At 52.8% G+C, this 21,011-nt stretch overlaps 1 protein-coding gene across 10 annotated transcripts in view; it reads left to right on the forward strand.

The window, feature by feature from the left end:
• The window catches only part of PLXNA2 (plexin A2), a 341,299-nt gene that overhangs the window by 234,963 nt on the left and 85,325 nt on the right, over positions 1–21,011 (forward strand). For 8 of the 10 annotated variants that reach the window (XR_008210153.1, XM_052698228.1, XM_052698229.1 and 5 more), the window contains one exon: positions 19,645–20,881. Coding sequence is in view for 9 of the 10 variants with exons in the window: in XM_052698228.1 (XP_052554188.1) it covers positions 19,691–20,881 (1,191 nt within the window). In the remaining variant the exon portion in view is untranslated. Of the gene's footprint in view, positions 1–6,388; positions 6,542–6,788; positions 6,969–19,644; positions 20,882–21,011 lie in introns of those variants that run through there. The other 2 variants (XM_052698226.1, XM_052698224.1) reach the window with 2 other exon arrangements.

The following is a 21,011-nucleotide window of genomic DNA, read 5'->3' on the forward strand; positions in this document are numbered from 1 at the left end:
ATACCCTGTAATGAAATACAGCCTGGAGCCTATCAATACAACACACAGCCCCAACTGGGATCCTTCTATGAAGCACTCGCTGCACGATGTCGGGGTGATTTTCCTGCAGTCTCTTTAGCAGAAAGTAAATTCTCTCTTGTTCATGGCAAACGCCATCAATACTCCATGAGCGCCCAGCATCTCGCACACCTGGGTCCAAGGCCACGAAAGAGAAAGGATAAAAATGTGCTGGAAGTGAGATGTTTGGTTACAGAGTGGAGCTGGAGCTGCTTTTGGGCTCAGCGCTGGTTTGGGTGCTCAGTGGGTGACCCCACAGCACTGAGAAATGGCATTGCCCCCTTGTGCCTGTGTGCTTTTCCCTTTCTGCTCGCTCTCTGTGGGTTAAACCTGCCCGAGCGACATCAGAAATCACAGAACAGAATAAAACTGCCTTCGTAATGAGAAGCAGCCTTTCCCTTTGTCTGGGCTGGGTATGTTTAACTGCTCCCATTCCGCTGCCAGCGCGCATTTGCCAAGGAAAACTTTCTCATTTAAACCTTCCACTTATCCAAATAAAGAGAGAGGAGCTGGAAGGGGGTCTTGGCACAGCCGTGAGAGATTGGAGCTGGGAGAAGTAATGCACTCAGCCTCTTCTTCCTGATCCAGACCCTTCCCATCTCAGTGAGGTAGCGAGCTGCCCTGCTTGCACAGATGCAGAGTGCAGGTTCAGGGGTTGCAGAGGACATGGGGATGATCCTGGTGATGGTCACAGGGTGGCTGCATGGCAGGGTGTCTTCCCAGGGCTTGGCCATGAAAAATGCATGGAAGGGAGCACGGACCATGAAGGGAGAAATTATTCACGTTGGGCCTGAAGTTGACTTCCAAGAGGCCTTTTCTTTTTTTTTCTTTCCCCAATTTCATCTCTTTTCCTTGATCTTTTGAGAGAAAAAGATCGGTCCGTGGACAGGTCTCCAAAGAGATGGTTATTTTTTTCAGCATTGCTGTTGCTTTAATCCATGGTCTCTTCAGATGGGGAATATCTAATTGGTGAAGTGTTGGAATGAAATGTTTAAATGGACTGAGCCCTCTGCAGCAGCATCAATCCCCTGGTATTTCTGGGCCCCTTGTTGGGCACTGAGGCACAGAAGGGAGTCAGAGCAGGTCCTTCTCTATCCATCCATCCCTGGATACACTTACAGATGTGACCCAATGCATCAATTGAACCCCAGCCCTCTTCAATAACTGTGCATACACAAAAGAAACCCCTCTCTATGATGCCCTGGGGGAGGCTGTGATGCATTGGGGATGGGGTTGAGGATGGCGAGCAGAGCTGTAGTGTGGGGCCAAGCATCACTCTGAGTTCACAGAGATGTGGGCTCTGTGGGGAGGAAAGGAGGTTTTGGAGAAGCTGATGAGGTAGGAAGTATCCTGCAAAACATCAAGGGGAATTAAAGGCTGGTGCAGCTGGAGTCCTTTTTCCTCAATTTCCCTGTCTTTTTTCCCCCTTTGGGAGTCTGTGTTCTTAGTGAACGCGTCGAGACTGGTAACAAAAACATTTCAGACGAGGCTGTACCTGCTCTGCTTTTCTGTGACTTTGCCTGAATGCTGTGAGGAGAGGGGAGTTTCTTTCAAAATTCTGTCTGCTGTTGACTATGAGCAACTCCCTCCCTCCCTTTCCTGAAAAAAAGACCTCCTAAAAAAGTACTGAAAAGAGCGTGAAACGATAAGCAGACGTCGGGCTCTGCGTTCCTCCATCACTTACAAAATGCTTTGCAGAACTCACAGCAGAAGATTAACAATCACAGAGCCACAAATCAAAGGGCTTCCAGCTCCATCCCCCCTCCCATCCATTACACAGTGAAGAAATCTCAATCTGCTCAGACAGGAGGGAAAAAAATCAGATGAAATTAGGGTTTTAAATAATTTAGTTTTCTGTTGTTAGTAATAAACACTGCCTACAGGAAAAATTAAAAAGAACGTTGTAGAGTAAAAGGCAGAGCTACAGCATGTTTGACAATATGCTTCATATTTTATGTTCATTAGGACAGGAAGCCTGAAATACTCATTTCTTTATGATGAAGTAACTAAAGATTTCCAATGAACAAGCTACAGCGAGTGCACAGGACAGATTTATTGCTGAAGCAGCTCGTTAATCACTGTGCCCACCTTCAACATGCATAACCCTGCACTGGGGAATGGGGAACCCTGCAAACTTCAGCAGGACACTGGGATGGGGCTCTTTAGACTGGAGATTTTGGAGAGCATCCAACCCAACAACCTGGACCAACAGCCCAGTCCAACAACTCAGCGCCTACTGGTCCAACCCAACAACCCAGCCCTACAACCCAACCCAACAACCCAACACAACAGCCCAGCCCTACAACTCAACTCAAGAACCCAGTCCTACAGCCCAACCCAACAACTCAGCCCAACAATCCAGCCTTACAGCCCAGCCCTACAATGCAGACCTACAACCCAACCCAACAACTCAGCCCTACAACCCAGCTGTACAACTCAACTCTACAACCCAACCCAACAACCCAGCCCTACAGCCCAGCCCAACCCATTCCCATACAACTTAGGACACCCATCACTGAAATTGGCCATTTGTTTCACAGTGCTGTTTTGGAGGATTTCTGCTTATCTCACAGCCATGGGTGCTCAGGATGAGGAAAACCCCCTGCACTGGGGATGCTGAGCAGCCACAGGGAGCAACGCTGTGCGTGTAGAGGGCTCAACACTGTGCAGTCTTTTCCCTGCAGCCTCTGCTGTTAGCAGAACAAACATAGGCTGGAAATCTTCAATGGCTGCCCCGAGCACAGCGGGCTTGTTTGCAACTGTTATTAGTAAATAATTAATAATGTAGACAAGCCAATGACAGCAAAATCAACTCTGTCTTGCTGTGCCTGCTGTAGCCAATGGATGCGAGCGAGCTGAGCACAGATCAGAATTTTTCTGCTTCCCAAGGAGCATCACAGAGAGCTGGCTGCCTTTTAGCTGCCCTTTCTTGGGAGGAGTTTGGTGCATTTTGGGGTGCAGGGACTGCTGGCAGCACGTTGTGTGGGAGCTGCTCTACGTGGGATGCAGACCTCGAGTGGTCATCCCACAGAGCTGCCTCCTGGCGATGGGCAGCACGAGCACTTCTGTGCTTGTCTGTTTCTCAAGGAGCAAAGCCGTGTTTTTGCAGGGTTATTTTGTGCTCTCCACTCTATGATCAGCTTAATTTTATTATTTCTTTTTCAGCTGAAGCAATTCTTGGCTGTGGGAAGCCAACTAAAAATGGCACATTGTCTGCACCTTGAGTTTCTGACACAACCTCAGCACAGATGTTGTCAGCGATTGTGTTTTTGACAGTAACAAGACACTCTGTAACTCAGATGCTGGGACTTTCTGTTCTGCTGCCTCTGGACTTAATGAAAACAGGGTTTGTTTGAGAAAGAGAAAACCTTTCGGAGTTAATTTCATCTCAATTCAAACCAGGGGATTGGGAGGCAAGAACTGCAATAACTGCAGCTCACGTTTATGAGGAAATCTGAGGAAGGGTGAGGAGAGGATTTCCTTTTCCTAAGGACAGGAAGAGAAAAATCCTTTCCATTTCACACCAAGAGATTATGAACAGTAGAGGAAAAAATTATTTAACAAGTTTTTTTTTCTAAAAGGAAGAACAGCATAAAGTGCTGGTTAAATTCCCATTGATCTTTCAGTCAGCTTCCCATATGCATGTGGGTTTGACTCTTTGAGATTTCCCTTTGCTGTCATAGGTAATAACTGAGTGGAAACAATCATTTCTAAATAACTGCCTATGATTCTTCTATTGTAGTGATTAGTGCTGAATAATTATTAGCTCTGCTGAAAATTGCATTGATAGCTATGGCACAAGTAATGAGGAGCTGGCAGCTGGCAGCTGTGCATCAACTGGCGGCGAGCAGAGCCCTGCACCTATGGCTGGGACCCATAGGTTGAGCTCATCCTTGTGCCTATAGATGGGACCTATAGGTGGTGCTCATCCCCGTGCCTGTGGCTGGAGCCTGTAGATGATGCTCATTCTTGCTCCTGTAGCTGGAGCCTTTAGCTGATGTTCATCCATGCACCGGTAGCTGGGACCTATAAATGATGCTCATCCCTGCACTTACAGCAGGAGCCTATTGATGGTGTTCATCTCTGTGCTTGTAGCTGGGACCTGTAGGTGGTGCTTATGCCCCCCTCCCCACCCTCCCATAGCTAGGACCTACACATGGTGCTCATTCCTGCTCTTGTAGCTGAGACCTACAGATGGTGCTCATCCCTGTGCTTGTAGCTGGGACCTATAGATGCTGCTCACCTCTCTGCCTATAGCTGGGACCTATAGATGCTGCTCATCCCTACACCTGTAGCTGGGCCCTAAAGATGATGCTGATCCTTGTGCCTGCAGCTGGAGCTTGTCAGTGGTGTTCATCTCTGTGCTTGTAGCTGGAACCTACAGATGGTGCTTATTCCTGCTCCTATAGCTGGGACCTATAGATGATGCTCACCTCTCTGCCTATAGCTGGGACCTATAGATGCTGCTCATCCCTGCACCCATACAGATGGTGCAGATCTGCCTACAGATGGTGCTCATCCCTGCTCCTATAGCTGGGCCCTAAAGATGATGCTGATCCCTGTACCTGTAGCTGGAGCCTACAGATGGAGCTCTTCGCCGCACACAGCAGCAGCGGCTGCTCTTGAGCAGCTCGGGTTGTACTCAGTGTCCTAAAGGGACACAGAGGGAACATAAAAGAGAGATTTTCCTGCTTTGGAAATGAGGGAAAGGCAGAACTTGTTGTATTGCCCTTGGAATGGCTGATACACGGTGAATACCGACGTCGGGTCCTGCTGCATCTGCAGGCACACAGAGGAGCACCAGAGGGAAAGCACACGGGAAGCTGAGGGTTGGGAGGATGGCTGCTCACAGCTCAGACAGATTCATGACCCCTGTGCTCTGAAGCAAAGGAGTTTATCGAAGGGGGGGGGGGCAGAGAGTGATGGTGAATACACAGGCGAGAGGCAGAGGCTGATCCTTCACCGAATCTCAGCCTGCTTTGTCATCGGGGCACAGATCCCATCCTGCAGCGCTCCTCTCCGTGTGACAGAGGCAGGTCTTTCTCTCTGCTATGGATTCAGACTTCGATTCCAGTATTTGGCCCCAGTGGCACTTTGCAGAAAAATGTGAATCCGGCCTTCAACAGAAAAGTTTTGCAGCCGTTGTTTCAAGCAAAAATGCTTGCTGACACAGAGCAGTCATTAAGCAAGCAGCACTTCTGTCACCTGAGCAGAATCAGGTGGATCTCCACCTGTTTTGCTGCTTTGTTGGCTCCTCACATGCTCCCCTTTGCTCACACCCCACATGTGAGCTGCTCTGAAGTCCAGGGCTGCTCCCCAGCCTGTAATTAGCCTAGGACTGACTCTCCAAAACATGAAAATAATTGACTATCAATAAAAAATAAACAGAAGACAGGATGCAGACAGTCCTGCAAGGAGGAGAGGAGTGGTTGTTGAGAGGCACTGACCTCCTTGTGCAGCTCTCTGCAACAGGAGGGACTGCATTGGTGGGATGTGCACTTAACCAGGGGTGGTGTTTGGAATAGGATTGAGTGCCATTTGTTGTGAATGCATGGCACAGTGAATGTATTAGGGAGAGAACAGCGAAAGAGAAAAGCTTGCTAAGGAACCAGTGCTGCCATCCACTGAGTGTCTCCTGCTCCCTCTCCTGAGCTAAACAGCTTCAACTTAGCATCTCTCCAGGGTGTCAGAATGCTCTGCTCCAGAGCCTCAGCGATTCCAAGAGACGGGGCTGAGCTCTTGTCTGTGCCACACAGGGTGGTGTTCCCATGTTCCAATGAGAGTTCCACAGGCGCTATTGGAAAGGAAAATCTTTGTTGTAGGATGGTAAATGTTGCAACTTGCTTGGAGCCAGACTGGCTTCCTAACATGAGCTGCATTGCAGCATCGTCCCGAGCACCGGGGGGTGAACATGGGGGACCTGCCTGGCCCCAGGGCGAGCTGCTGCCTCTCGGTTCCATACAGTTCCCAGGTGGTCGGTGGCTGTGCAGCACAACATTGGGGCACAGGGAGGGATCCCACCTGAGCTGTGGTGCCCATAGGATTCCTGCTGCCAGCTGGGCGCAGCTGTGCTCAGGCTCTGCCCACCTCTGGCAGCACAGAGAGGGGATGGCAGTGGCTTCAGGGACTCAGCACAGCACATAGAGCAGAGACTGCTGGAACTGATGCGGCCTCGAGGGAAAACTGAGTTGCCAACGTGAGCCCATTCTGCAGATGGGAAAAGTGAGGAACGGAGCTCAGCGTCCTTCACCCTGTCGACCCTGGGTGCAGAGTGCGTCCCGAGTTCAGGCTTGGTCTCTCCCCCCTCCCGGAGCCGATGGGAGGCTGAGACCCAGGAAACGTGGAGCAGGGGAGGCAGCCCTTAATTCCACCTCTCCCACTCGGGCGTGCTGATGCTCGGGGAGCCGCATCCTCCCGAGGGGCGGGCAACCCTTAGGGCTTCTCGTCGGCGCAGCACCGCTCCCAGAGCACCTCGCAGGCTCAGGTGCACCCACGGGGCCGCTCGTTTTCCTTCCCGGTGCCGCGCAGCACAGCGCAGAGGCGGACGAAGGGTTAAGAGCGGGGAACGGGGGCGGTGCGGGGGGGGCGGCGGCGGGCGGAGGGGGGAGCGGAGAGGAACGGAAAGGATCGGATCGGAACGGAACGTAGCGCGGTGCGCGGCGGCGGCGGAGGGAGCGCGGGGCTCGGCAGCGGGCGGATGCCGGGGAGGAGGGCGGAGGGCAGCCGGCCCCCCCGCCCCCCCGCCGCCGCTGTCGGGCAGAGCTGAGCCGCGAAGCTGAGCTGCGGGAGGCGGAGGAGCGGCGGGCGTTCGGCTGCGGGTTTTCAGGCTGGCGGGGACTGCGTGGATTACCCCGCCGTGAGCCGGGGAGACCCGAGGAGGAGGCGGGCGGCGGCGGCGGCGGAGCGGTGCGGTGAGTGAGGGGCTGTGCTGCCGGAGGTGCGGCTGTCCCCGGGGTGCGGGGCTCCACGGAGCATCACCGGCTTGGGGCTGGGGTTCGGCCTCGGGTGACCGCAGCCCTTTTCCCGGCCCCGGGGCCGCGCAGCGCGGGTGGCACCGAGGCGGGCGGAGCTCGGCGGCCCTCCGGGAGCTGCCGGCGGCTGGCGTTGCGCTGCGAGCGGCGTCGCGGGGTGCTTCTATATCGGCGGCTGAGGAAGGGATGGAGAAATCCCTAGAGCTGCCTGATTCCTGGTCACCTTCCCTTCTTCCCTTCCCGTTCTGTTGGGTTTGTGTATAAGCGCCGTAGAGACGGATGGTTCTTCTGGAATTTTGTTGTCATTTGTTACCGCTCGGTCGTGGGTTGGAGCGCTCGGTGCATCGGAACCAACTGCTGTCCATGGAAGTTCCCATCGGCGTGGATGGGCTCCTCAAAGCATCCCCCGAATCTCAGAGGAAAAAAAAAATAATAACCAGACCCTTCTAAAACTTCCCTAAATCCCTGCAAGACCTTCATTGAGAGGCACGGGGGGATGGCAGGGGATGCACTGCTGCTCCTTTTGGGAAATCTCAGCCTGAGTGATGCCCACAGCCCCCCACATCGCTGTGCCCCTGACCCCCCTGCCCCCCGTCACCCCTGCCTGGGCCTTGTGGCTTTATTTCCATTCAAGCCGATGCTTCTCGTTCCTGGAGGTGAAGTGAATGATACTCAATTAATCCGTGTTCTGAGGGGTATCAGAAAGTCAATAGGTTAATATAAAGTGAGGTGAATAGTAAGTGGCGGAGGGGAAAAAATAAACCTCAGCCCTGTCCATCTGTGACCTGCAGTTCAAGGGACGGGCTGGGAGGTGAGGGAATGAAGTTCACGGAGTGCCTCGATGCACTGAGTGATGCTGGCAGGGTTTCCTCGCCGTGTGCTGAGCACTCAGTGCTGCTGTGGTGGTTTGGTGCCATCCAACAGATCCCGGTTGGCTGCAGGGAGCTGCGCTGGGCTGCCCTTGGCTGGGTGGCTTCACTGATAACGATGCCTCTGGAAGTTAAATCAGATGACCTACTTAGAGCAGAGATGGATCCCTCAGAAGAAATCTGTGCCATCCCCAGAACAGATGTTTGGCTTTTTTTTTTCCTTTTCCCTTTAACACCGAGGTGTTAGATCCTTTAAAAAAAGTGATTTTTTGCTTTATTGCTGTCCTTTTGCCATTTGTTGTCGCTTTGAGGATCCTCAAAGCGTAAATGTGATATTGGGGCAGTTCAGGGAAATGGATAAAACAGCTTTAAATTGGGAAACTTGGTGCAGGTGATGAGTAATGCTCACATATACCTGTTGGGAAATGGCTCAGAGAGAGAACCTGCCATCCTCGGCTCATTTAACCATCCCCACTGCAAGAAGATAAAGTAACACCATTTACTTTTCATTGTCTTGATAGCGTTATTTGATGTACTTAATTGTGGGACTGGCTTGTAACAAGTTTCTGCAGTAGGAGCAGGTAACAGATGCTACATCAGATCTGCACACAACCCACCACTGTGATAAAAACAGCTTTTCCTGGTGCTCTTATCACTCTGTCTCGCTCTTCGCGTTAACCCTGAGGTTTCCTCTGCCTCTCTTAACTTCGGTGAGATGCAGGAGGGAAAACAGACCCAGGCTGGATGGGGAAGCCTGGGAAAGAGGTGGCTGCTGCTGCCCTGTGCTCTTTAACTCTCTGCAGCAAATTGCATTAGTATGTGACAAATTGGCTTGCAAAGCAGCTAAATGGGAATGACATTTGGAGTAGTTTGCAGTGCAGACCCTGTGGTGTCTCGGGGAAGGATGGGATGTGTGATATCTTCTCCAGTTAACCACGGCTCTGAGGCTTTACTTCAGGAACTCCTGTTGCAGCCAAATGTGGGAGGTTGGAGCGTGTCTTGGGATAATTGCCCAAAAGCTGTGTGGCAAACGTGGGTGCGTGCTGTCTCATGCAGTAGGCAGCTTGTGTGAGGAGCTGAGCTGGGAAAAGCGAAAGCTGGCACCCAGAAACTGCAGGGCTACGGGGGGGAGGGCTGCAGGAGGAGAGCTGCACCCGTTTGGTGATGTTTTCCTGCTGTTTGTGCCTCTGGAGCACCTGAGTTTGAGGGAGGCTGTGAGCAGCTGTGGAGGAGCGGGCTGAGCTGCTCTGCATAACAGCACCCCGCTGCTGCCCCACACCTCCACGCTGCCTGATGCTGGCAGGGAGCAAGCCATCCCAATGGGCCCTTCTGCAGCTCGAACAAGAGATGTGTGAGGCTCTCCCTGCCCGCAGCTGGGGATGTCACAGCTGACAGAAGTGTCTCTGCTGGGCTCTGGGGGTGTGAGCTGCCCAAACCTGTGGCAATGTGCTCCTGAGCCCTTGCCCATCTCCAGGCACTGCTGATTATTCAGCTGATCTTTATTTCATGCGCCTGTTACAAGAAACAGATACGGGGGAGAAAGTGGAAGGCGGTGACACATTTAAAATACACAAGAAAAACGCTGGCAGGAAAATAATTGTTCTTATTCCAGAGGGATGAAATATTGATGGGCCGAAGTTGTGGCAGGATTCTCACCCCGCAACTCTTTTCTCCCAGTGCAGCACCCAAGAGGGGCTGGCTGTGCTGTGTGCCCACTCCCTATTAACTCGGGGTAACCCACGGGCAGCCCATCACCATCCCATGAACATCCCTTTGGGGCCCACATTGTGCAGGATCTCCTGGGGCACTCAGCCATTAATTCATTAGATCTGAGGATTCCCCCCCTCCCCTTTCTCCCCCCTCTCTTTTATTTTTTTTTCCCCCTCTCCCCTGCAATTCAGACAGTGATGAATGGACAGAAATCCCTCAAGGGAAACATTTTTTTTTCTCTTAGTTACAAAGATTTCATGGCTAATTAGAGTAAATGTGGGTTTTTAGAGTGTTAATCTCTTAACCAGCTTGGCTGGGGAGGGGGGAGGGGGGGCTGCCACCACTCCAAAAGGAGAAGGCCGGGCAGGGAGCAGCGTGCTGCCGTGTTCCTGTGGGGCTGTGCGCCCACCACCCTCTGCATGTGAGCATTCGTCACCGGGGGGAGCACCCGGTGTGCGATCTCACAGCGCGGAGCCTCGGGGAGGGAAGGGGGGAGCGGCTGCCGGGTGCGCACCGTTTCGTCCTGGACGGCGGAGGGGCTGCGGACCGAAGTACCGCTTCGACCCGAAGTACCGCCTCGACCCGCTAGAGGGGACCCTCCGGAGGATGCTCCATGCGAGGATCAGAGCGGGGACGCGCGGTCGGGACGCAGCTGCGCTCCGCCGTGGCGGCCGCACCGCCGGGGTTGCCGGTCCGGTGCTCCAGGAAGAATCTCTGCATCGAATGAGGAATTGGGGTAGATTGCTTCTTAGAAAGAGTGGAGATGCGTTGCAGTAGGTCGCCCAGGGAGGTGGTGGAGACGCCGTCTCTGGAGGTGTTTTGGAGCTGTGGTGATGTGGCAATGAGGGATGTGGTTTGGTGAGGTGACCCTCCTGCTGTCTGACAGATTCCATCTCCTGTTTCTGGCCGAGATTTCTGGTTCTGCTTGGGTGAAGTTGTACTGGGAGGTGCTGATAGATGTATCGTATTCTGAAAGTTTAATCCTGCTTTGCCTGGGCTAAAATTGCATTCAGAACGGGAGATAAAAGGCATCAGTCGCATTATAAAAGAAAAGCTCAGATTATCTGAGAGGGTGGTGTGACAGCATGGGCAGCTCCACAAACTGGGCCCTGTGCTGTGCCCACAGCAGCTGCTGCTCCCAGCCCACCAGGCCCTGTATGCAGTTGCACTGACAGCTCCAGGTGTGACTGTGCTCAGTGCCTTTCCTTTGCATGGCAGAGGAGCAGTGCTTCCAAGGAGCAGGGCTCTGATGGAGGCATTTAGTCACTCAGTCCATGCATTTCTATTGTAGTTCCCTGCATTGTGTGCCTGATCTCCTGTCCTTAAAATCCCTGTTGGTGTGATGGGCTCCTGGATGGCCAGGGCTATTATAAAGCATGGGGCACATGGAGAGGATAGCCTTCTAAGACAGGGAGGGTTGAACAACCCCAAGCACATTTTGGGGGCCCAGTGCTCTGCTGCGGGCTCCTCTCCAGAACCACAGCGCTCATTGCTACAGCAGCTTCCCAGGTGGGACTGTTCCTTGCAGCCCTTTTCCTGCTCTGGCGCAACTTCCCCACTCCATAAAAGTGAAAGGTGACGTCTGAATAAATATTGCCCTGACCTTTCACCTCCCGCTGCTGCTTTCCTTGTGCTCAGCTACGGAGCCGCAGCAGTGCGAGGGCTCAGCACTGAGGCAGAGCTGGCAGGGAGAGCAGCCCCCCATCCAACCCCCTTCCCAGCCCCTGGAGTGAGGTGAGTGGGGCTTGGGCTGTGGGAGGGTGGCTTTGTGGGGCTGTTGTGCTGGGCACAGGACAGCTGCAAAACCTCAAATTGGAAAGCACTACACAGAGCCAGTGTGGCACGGGAGCTGGGATGGCACCTGGCAATGACCAGGGGTGGATGCTCCCATGGTCTGCACCAGCCATAGAGAAGCCCTTAGGGTTCACAGACAAGGTTTCCTCCATTGGGAGAGGGAATTTGTTAGCTCCTCATTATCCCCCAATGAAGCAGTGGGTTGCAGTCCACGGAGAGGCTGTTCCCTGCACCTATCAGGAAGGTGAAAGGAAACAGCATATTTTGCTTTCAGCTCCCGGCTGGCTGCAGACAGCGTTAGAAAAACAGAAGCTTTAACTCACACGAGGGTGGGCTGTGAGCACCCTGTGCTGCATCTCAGGGCACTGAATGGGGAAAACAGGAACCCCCCCGGCTCCATGCGGGCTGGGCAGGAAGGCAGCGGGATGTGGCAGCCCTGAGTCAGCACGGCAGCACCTCATGCTTCCAGCCAGGAGCTGGGAACAGATTCACTGTCTGGGAACATTTACCAGGAGCTTCCTCTGTAGTGTGTCCTCAATAAGAGAGCGCTCAGAAATCCCTTGGATAGGTTGGGAGGGGGGTTGTGGGTCAGCATCGCTGAGTCCTGCGGAACCGGCACTCAACAGGGGGAGAGCAGAAACTTGGCAGCGTGCACGAGTTGTTCAGTGCTTTGCTCTATTCATCTTGAAATAAGCTTCCACAAAGTGCATTTTGAGGTTTCAGCCTCGAGTGTCAGCTCCAGAGTCATTGTAATACGGCAGGCTTCGTGTTCTTTCTGTTTGCTTCTTGCTTGCTGCGCTCTCAGGCTTTGCCTTGCCTGTACCCTGGTAATCTGGAGATGCTATGCTGGGGCTCTGCAGCTCTGGAACTGGCTGACACTGAGCAGGTGACACTGTGGGGCTGTGTGCATTGGTGGCAGCATTAAAACTTGCCCTTTGTGCTATTGAAAAGGGTGATTTCCCACTCTGGGATGTGACAGACCACGGCACGCTGGTGTTTGCCTAGGTGGCCGGAGAGCTCACGTGCAGGCAGCTCATGTTAAGGGCTTTGTTCCCCGTGGCTGCACAGATTTATTGGTGTCAGAGCAGGAAAATGGTCCGTTGGCTGCCGAACAGGGATGTTACAGTTCAACTCCATAAAACATGCCGGCTGTCTGCTTTGCTCATTCATTCGCCAACCACCCAAAAAGTCACAGCAACAGGAGGAGAGGATGAAACTCTGCCCCCGTGGCCGTGTTTCCTGCCTTCGCTGCTTTATGCCACAGCCTGTAATGTTAGTTAAAGAAAACAACAAAAAACGGTGTATTTCCTTTTGATTTTTAACGGAGGTGGGGCAGGGAAGGAAAGGAGCGTGGCTGTAGGTTTCCTCGCAGGCTGAGCTGTTGTGTCCTGTCTGTTTGGCTGAGCTGGGGCAGCGGTTTGCAGGCTGCCCCTCTCCAGGCTGAAGTTCTGTCTGCAGTTAGCGAGGAGTTAATTGCAGCCATGCTGAGCCCTCGCAGTGCTATGCTGGCCCTGCACGGGGGATCCCGCAGAGCAGAGCTGTGTTTGGTCACAGCAGGTTCAGACAGTCCCTAGGATCTCATAGCAACCACGGGGCACGGGGAAGCACTTGGGCGTGCTGGAGGAGAGGGGCTGAGCCCTGTACTTGTTGCTGGTGCATAATACAGTGCTGAGCAAGTGCTGGCATAACTTAGCTTTTCAAGGCATAAATTGTGTGACAGGGGCAAAGCTGTTCCATCAGCTCCACCAAATAAATGCTCTGACTTGGAGGCGGCCGCGGCTTGTAGGGCTGAGCTGGAAGTGCTAGAACAAACTGAGAGAGAGAAAAACAAAAGCTGAGGCTCTTTCAAGGACTTCCAAGGGAGTTGTATAACTTGTCTGGAAAAACAAACCTTGCCCGGGTGCTGGGATGGGGGGAGAAGTGGTGGACGAGGCTGCTGTGCAGCTGGAGTCCTTCAGTGCTGAGCCCAGATCCAGCAGTGTGGCTTTAACTGTTCCCATCCCTGCAGACACGGAGGAAGTGAGCGTGTGTCAGTCCCAGCCCTGATACGGGCTCTGTTTTGGCAGTCTGCACCAAGAAACCCAAATGTGTGGCCTGTGGGGTTGGTCAGCAGAGATGTTTGGTACCTGAGGCACTGCTGAGGCGTCGCACCTTCATCCCAGGTGCAAATTTTAACATGAGGAAAAGCAAAACACTGACCCATTTGTTTGTCCCTAACGATTCCTTTTGCATCCTCTCCAAATTTTCATTACAAACACCACTCTTTGCCAGATTATCTGTGCGAGCCATCTTGTTTCTGAAGAGGATGTAATATTAATTTCTGTGTCACTTTGTTCTTCTGCTGTGTTTGGGTGCATTTGATTAACAGCACTATACATCTTTCCATGAGTCAATTGGGTTTTGCTTCTGCTCTTAGAAATGGGGATGGAAGCAGAACAGATTGCTGCTGCAGTGTGTACCAGTGTTCCTCAGAGCTGCATGGAAACTTCTTCAGGTACAGAGTTCTTTTGACAAAGCATCTCATCCCCGTTGTGTCAGTGGAAGTTGCAGCTTGTAGGCCCTATAGAGCTGAAATCATGGAATCATAGATTGGCCTGGGTTGAAAAGGACCACAATGACCATCTCATTTCAACCCCCTGCTGTGTGCAGGTCACCAACCAGCAGCCCAGGCTGCCCGGAGCCACATCCAGCCTGGCCTTGAATGCCTGCAGGGATGGGGCATCCACAGCATCCTTGGGCAACCTGTTCCAGTGCCTCACCACCCTCTGAGAAATCACTCATTTATGCCATGGTTTTGCCCTCGGTGATCCTGATGAAGTGTTTGACAGGATCTGGAAGGTCTGTCTGTGATTGTGAAGCAGATGCATATGAACAGAACCAACTGAAAATGTTCCTGCAGCCCGTGCTGGTGCTGCTTTGCTCCTGCAGCCTTCCTGCATTCCCACATCCACTGCAGCTTCTCCCCCTCCTGTGTGTGGGATGGAGGCAGCTCCCAGGCAGTGCTTTGGGATGGGGCTGTGGGTGACAGCTGAACTCAGGGCTGTGCCAGGAGCTCTCACTGCATTCCTGTGAAATATGGCCTGAAAAGTCCCTGAAGGATTTATTGTTTTCCGGGCCTGGCTGGATGTGGTCTGATAGGTTGGATTTGGGAAGGAAATGACTCAGTTGCTCTGCAGACAAGTGCAGCTTTGAAATGCAAGAGGTGGGAGACAGCTGAGAGCCTCCAAATGGTGGGGAGCTGGGTGCTGTGGGTCTGACCCAGCCCTGCTGGCAAGTGCAGGGTGTACAGGACAGCTCTGCCTTCAGACCATGGTGTGCAGCCCCTGTGCTGTGACTGCTGGTCAGTGTCACACACAGACTTCAGCAGATGCTTTCTCCATCCCTACTGTCAGGCTGCTTGGAGAGGCAGAAGTTTATAAATGACAGAAAGATCCTTAGTGAAGAAACAAGAGTTAGCGTTGCAAATAAAGAAAACAAGACAGCTTGTTTCATCTAAACAGAAGGGTTATTAAACAGGCTTGAATTAATCAGCGATCTGCCAGAGCGCTGAAATTGAAAAGCAGGGCAGAATAGAGCAGGAGGAACTGCAATCCTGGGTGACACCCGAGTGCAGAGGGGGAGCTGATGTCCAGCGATGGTGGGACAGGGTTGAGCTGCTGCTGGGTTTTTTAAGGCATCTTAAAGCACTGTCAAAACCGCACGGAGCACCCAGAGGTGCATGCAGGAGGGACAAAGAGGGGCTGCACAAGGTGAGCTCTGTTCCCTAACGGTGCTGATGGAGCAGCTGATTGCTGCTCATGTCAGGTGCTCACATTGAGGCACTCTGAGAGGGATGTGATGGTCCCTGGAGGGTTCTCCAGTGCTGGTGGCTCCTTCCAGCTCCACCTGCTGCAGGTTGCTAACATCAGGGCTGTCCATAGTTCCAAATCCTCAAAACATCACAACAGTGTGTGGATGACAATTCCCTCCAGTTCAATGGTGAATTCCAGCTCTGGGATGCTGGCTCTTACTGCTGGCTGCAGGGAGGTGCAGACTGAGCCCCCCCATGACTTCAATTGCACTGTGCCCAAATGGCTCTGCCCAGTTTGGGACCATCTGATGGAGCCCTGCTGGTGCAATAGGACAACAGGGAAGGTGCAGCCACGGCCAGTGCCCTGGGCAGGGCTGCTTAGGTCTGATTTGCTGGTTATTGCTCACAACCTGAAAATGTGATTCCATTCTGAAGTGGCACTGAGCATCACCCACCCTCTGGTGGGGACGTGGCTGATGCGTGCAGGCAGTGCCATGCTCACAGTCATGACAGTGCTGCAGTCTGAGTGAAATCCATAGCTGTGCAACTGGGGATTCAGCACCGAAGAGCCTCCTTTTAACAAATGCCCCATTTCCTGGTTTACTTAGGTAACAGCACCGTGGCTACTGTGTAAATACATCTGGCTGCCTGGGGGGAGTGTGGGGATAACGAACGCTGCCTTGGCACAGCCAGAGGAGCTCTGTTGCAGGATTTCTGTTTAATGGAGTGGCTGGGGACCCATTAAATGCGAAGCTGGGGCTCTCCATTTGCCTGTGGGGCACTTGGAAGGAGGCCAGCAGATGCTGCTGCCTGCTTTCCTCCTGCAGCTCAGTGACCGCACTGCGATCTCCCCTCGTGTTCCCATGGAACAAACCACAGCCAGAGGTCACCTGGGGGACCAGTGGGCACTGACACCTTCTGTATCGCTTCGGGCAAAACGTTTAAGCATTTGATCTGCTTGCACTTGAGGTCACCCTCCATTACATTCTGTTTTCTTTGGGAATAAAGTCCCTGAATAATCAAACGGAGTTTGAACTGGAAAGAGCTCTGAGATCTCCAACCCCAACCCCATGGTGCCCACTGGCCATGTCCTCATGTGCCTGCATGGTGACCCCACAACTCCCAGGGCAGTTTGTGTCAGTGCATCACCGCTCTTTCAGGGAATCATTTTTTCCTAATATCCAACCTGACCATCTCCTGGCACAACTTAAAGCCATTCCTTCTCATCCTGGAGGCAAGCAAGGTCTTACCCTGCGGTTGGAGATAGCTGTGCCCGTGTTTGCTTGTCACTGTTGTCAGGGGAGAGCGGCTCTGCTCTGCTGAACAATCTCTGCTCAGTTCATGAACACAGACACAGATAGGGGGATCGAAGCACTAACACAGCTCCTTACACACACTTTACTACAGTGGTTTGTGCTTGGTGACTCCCTTTTGATAGCAGAGCATTTCCTTTGATTGAACATGAGTGCCTCTTGCGCGGGAGCACCATTCCCAGCCTGAGAGGGAAGCAGAATGCTCAGAGCACCGCATTCGGGGCCAGGCAGTGAGGCTGGGAGAAGCCAGGGATGCTGCCAGCTCAGCTCCGTCTTACTCTGCTTCTCCTCACCCCAGCAGTGCTAGGATGCTCACTCAGAAGTGAGGTGAGGGGGGGGGGGGGGGGAAGAGGTGGCTCATCCGGTATGCGCTGTGTAAACAAGATCCCACGTCTGCACAGTATGACCGAATTGGGTGCATAATTCATGCAATCGTGTTTGTTATCAGGGAAATGCCTTTTCGTGGCTGAGCTTCGCTCTTCCCCTCCTCTTCCTTGTCCAGGGGCTGGAGGAAGCAATAAGCACAATGCTGTGCTTTGCCCTCTTAACTCTTTCCCTGCACCTACAGGGCGGCTGTGAGCATTGGGGCTGCTGCCCAGCATTGCATGTTGTGCTGGAGGAGCAGCTCAGTGTCTTTCAGCCCTGTTGTTTTGCTATCTCATAGCAAATATAGGGGACATACAGGGGACACCGTGGATAGCAGGGCTGTCCCTCCTATCCCAGCCATTCCGGAGCTGAGCTGTCTGCTGATGCACAGCCTGCTTTTAGTGTTGGTGGGGTCAGAACCTTTTATGAGCAAACAAAAGGCACTAGGAGCCCTCGTCCCTGCTTTGTGTTAGGAAAAATGTAATTACTTCACATCAAACTGTTCAGTCATTGCAGATGGTGTCAAGCAAACAAATGATTGAGTGCTGCCTGGGCTCAAAGTGCACGGGGCTGCTGCACCAAATGTCCTGAATATTGGGTCTTCACAGGACATAAATCACTGCAACAGCTTCAATGGTTGGAAACGTTTCCCAGGAACATTCCTGGTCGGCTCCAGGAGGGCTGAGAGCAGACGTGTGTGCTCTCACTTGGCACAAAGTGGGCAAACTCCACTTCTTTCTCTCTTTTTTTCTCTGGAAGGAGGAGATAGATGGAGCCTATGTGAAGAGATAGGGGCAGCTGGTGCCCCAACAGCTAGCAGCATCGTGCAGGAGGGCAGCTGCTGCACTCGTAGCACCCAAATCGTTCCTTTGAGCCCTCATTTTCCATAAGAGAATCTCTTTTTCTTTTTTTGTATGTGCTTTAATTTCCCCCTTTTTTTTTTTTCTTTTTCATGTGCATAAAATGCCACAAATGACAAAGCGTGGGGCTGCAGTTGAGTGACAGCTGCAATAAGTGGAGCCCTGCTGCACTGAGATGGAATGAGCCGGGTTCCTTCCCCCCTCAATGGGAGCCGTGGCCATTTGAATAATAATATTATGGCCTCCATTAGGATGACAGTGGGGGAAAAAAATCAGCTCAGACCTGTGATTATTCCTTCAATCTAATAATTATTTAAATACCAGATAACTCCTTTCAGCCTAATTGAGGCCTTTCAGCTGCTCGGGTTTATGTTGTAGCCCTGAATTTACTCTCTCTTTCATTTATTTATTTATTTTTTTTACCTTGTGTTACCAATAGCTTCAGATTGCTTTTAAAACCGTGTTTTAAACTCACTTCCAAGAAAAAAAAAACAAAACAACCTCAGCAGAAAAGCAGTTGTGTTGTGCACTGAGCCCTGCAGTGGGATCTCCTGGTTCTGGGCAGCATTTCCTTTGCTGAGCTCCCCGTGCATCCCAGAACCCCATAACCTAGAACCCACTGCCCTGAGCATCAGAGCACTGCCTTCTCTGAGCTGGCAGAGAGGAGCTGCTGCCCGCCAGAGGTGGAAATGAAGCTGGAAAACAGAAGCAGCAGACGGTGAAACGTATCCCTGAGCAGAATGAGAAACCCATTATCGTGCTCCTGCGCTGTCTTGTCAGTGACACGGAGATGTGCAGCCCAGGGACAGAGCTCCTTTGTCACCTCTCACAACACCCGTCTCCAGCTCCAGGCGTTAACAAGCCTAAAGAGTGGCTGCGTGCTGACACCCGCTTATGAGCGCGGTGTAGGTTTCCAGCAGCATGAATTATTTTAAATACCAAAACTGAGATCAGCATCAATCAAAGCGGGGGCTCTGACAGCTGCACGGGGCCAGGAGGAGCCCTTGTCCTGTAGGATTGGTGCCAGGAGGTGCCAGCACGGACACGGCGCTGTCTGCCTGATCTGCATGTGATGGAGGAAGGTGGCTCGTCATCTTCCTCATCCCAGGGCGGTATGAGCCCATGGTGGTATGGGATGGGGGAGAACATCTGCCAGTGAGACTGACTGGGATGGTTCCCATGGTTGTCCAACCATGTCCAACCTGAAAGAAGCGCAGCTTCTTGGGATTAAAGAAAACTTTGTGATAGTTCTCTAAGCGCAATTTGTTGAACGCATCTGTGGTGATGAGCAGGGCTGAGGTGAAGTGCAAGATGGGGTCAGCAGCAGGTTTGGAGGTTTGAGCAGGGTGGCACTGAGGTCCTGCACCCCATGCAGCAATGCTGGCATTGGTGCCACCTACATGGGCACTGCTGGTTTGGGGCAGAGGTAATGGAGGCTGTTGGGGCTTTGGGGTGGGTGCTTGGTGCACTTTTACCTGCATGAGACTTCTTCCTCAGGCTCACACATTAAATCATACAGGGCCTAGAGGTAGAAAACACCTCTTATTTCCTCTGTCGCTTCCAACAACATTCCCTACAGGAGGCATCCTTTCAGCCAAGCCTGCAGATTGATGGCTGTATGGGAACTGCAGGCTTTGTCTTGGCTGGGAGCTGATTATCCTCTCCCGTGGCAGAGTGGTGCCCATTATAACAACCAAACACAGAACACATTAACACGCAGGGGCTGAACCAAGTGGCACAACCTCAAACCTGAACAGTTTGCCAATAAGTTAGGAGACCTGCTTAATTCTTGTTGGGCTTAAGGATGTCCTCGCTTTATCTCAAGGACTGTGTAATTAGAAAGTGTAATTTGAATGGTATCTGCAGGCACACCGGGTCTAATCCTTTGCTCTGTGCGTTTTTTCTCTCCCCCAGAACCATGTGAGGGACGTTGCTGGGGCACAGGTCGGCCATTCCCAGGATGGATCAGAGGAGGACCTGCCCTTGGGCACTGCGCTCCGATGGCGATGGCAGGTCAGCATCTCTGCTCTGCCTCCTCCTGGCGTCGCTCTCCTGGAGTGCATCCAGCAGCACCTCATTCAGCACTTTCCATTCTGAGCACCGGGACTGGACTTTCAACCACCTGACCGTCCACCAGAGCACCGGGGCCGTTTACGTCGGAGCCATCAATAGGGTTTACAAGCTTTCGGGTAACTTGACCATTTTAGTGGCTCACAAAACCGGTCCCGAGGAGGACAACAAATCCTGCTACCCTCCCCTCATCGTGCAGCCCTGCAGTGAGGTGCTGACCCTCACCAACAACGTCAACAAGCTGCTGATCATTGACTACTCCGAGAACCGGCTGCTGGCTTGTGGCAGCCTGTACCAAGGAGTGTGCAAGCTGCTGCGCCTGGACGACCTGTTCATCCTGGTGGAGCCCTCACACAAGAAGGAGCATTACCTGTCCAGTGTCAACAAGACAGGCACCATGTATGGCGTCATCGTGCGCTCCGAGGGCGAGGATGGGAAGCTCTTCATTGGGACAGCGGTGGATGGGAAGCAGGATTATTTCCCCACGCTCTCCAGCCGGAAGCTTCCCCGCGATCCAGAGTCGTCGGCGATGTTGGATTATGAGCTCCACAGTGACTTTGTCTCGTCCCTCATCAAAATCCCCTCGGACACCTTGGCCCTCATCTCGCACTTTGATATCTTCTACATCTACGGCTTTGCCAGTGGCAATTTTGTCTATTTTTTGACTGTCCAACCAGAGACCCCGGAGGGCGTCTCCAACTCTGCCAGTGACCTCTTCTACACATCCCGCATCGTCCGGCTCTGCAAAGATGACCCCAAATTCCACTCCTACGTCTCTCTGCCCTTCGGCTGCGTCAGGGGGGACACGGAGTACCGCCTGCTGCAGGCAGCCTACCTGTCGAAGCCAGGGGATGTGCTGGCCAAATCCCTCAATATCACAGCCCAGGAGGATGTCCTCTTTGCCATTTTCTCCAAGGGACAGAAGCAGTACCATCAGCCGCCGGATGACTCCGCGCTCTGTGTTTTCCCAATTCGTGCTGTCAATGCCCAGATCAAGGACCGGCTGCAGTCTTGCTACCAGGGGGAGGGCAACCTGGAGCTCAACTGGCTGCTGGGGAAGGATGTCCAGTGCACCAAAGCGGTGAGGATGCAGGCAGTTGGCTGTCATAGCCTTTGGTTTTAATGCGTGGCCCTACGGTGCAGAATAGGATCAGTCTATTGGGAGCTATTGGGAATAGGTGAATGGTTGGACTGGATGATCTTTTAGGTCT

The sequence above is a fragment of the Tympanuchus pallidicinctus genome, unplaced genomic scaffold, assembly GCF_026119805.1.
Source record: "Tympanuchus pallidicinctus isolate F22 unplaced genomic scaffold, pur_lepc_1.0 scaffold32, whole genome shotgun sequence".
NCBI classification, from domain to species: Eukaryota; Metazoa; Chordata; class Aves; order Galliformes; family Phasianidae; genus Tympanuchus; species Tympanuchus pallidicinctus.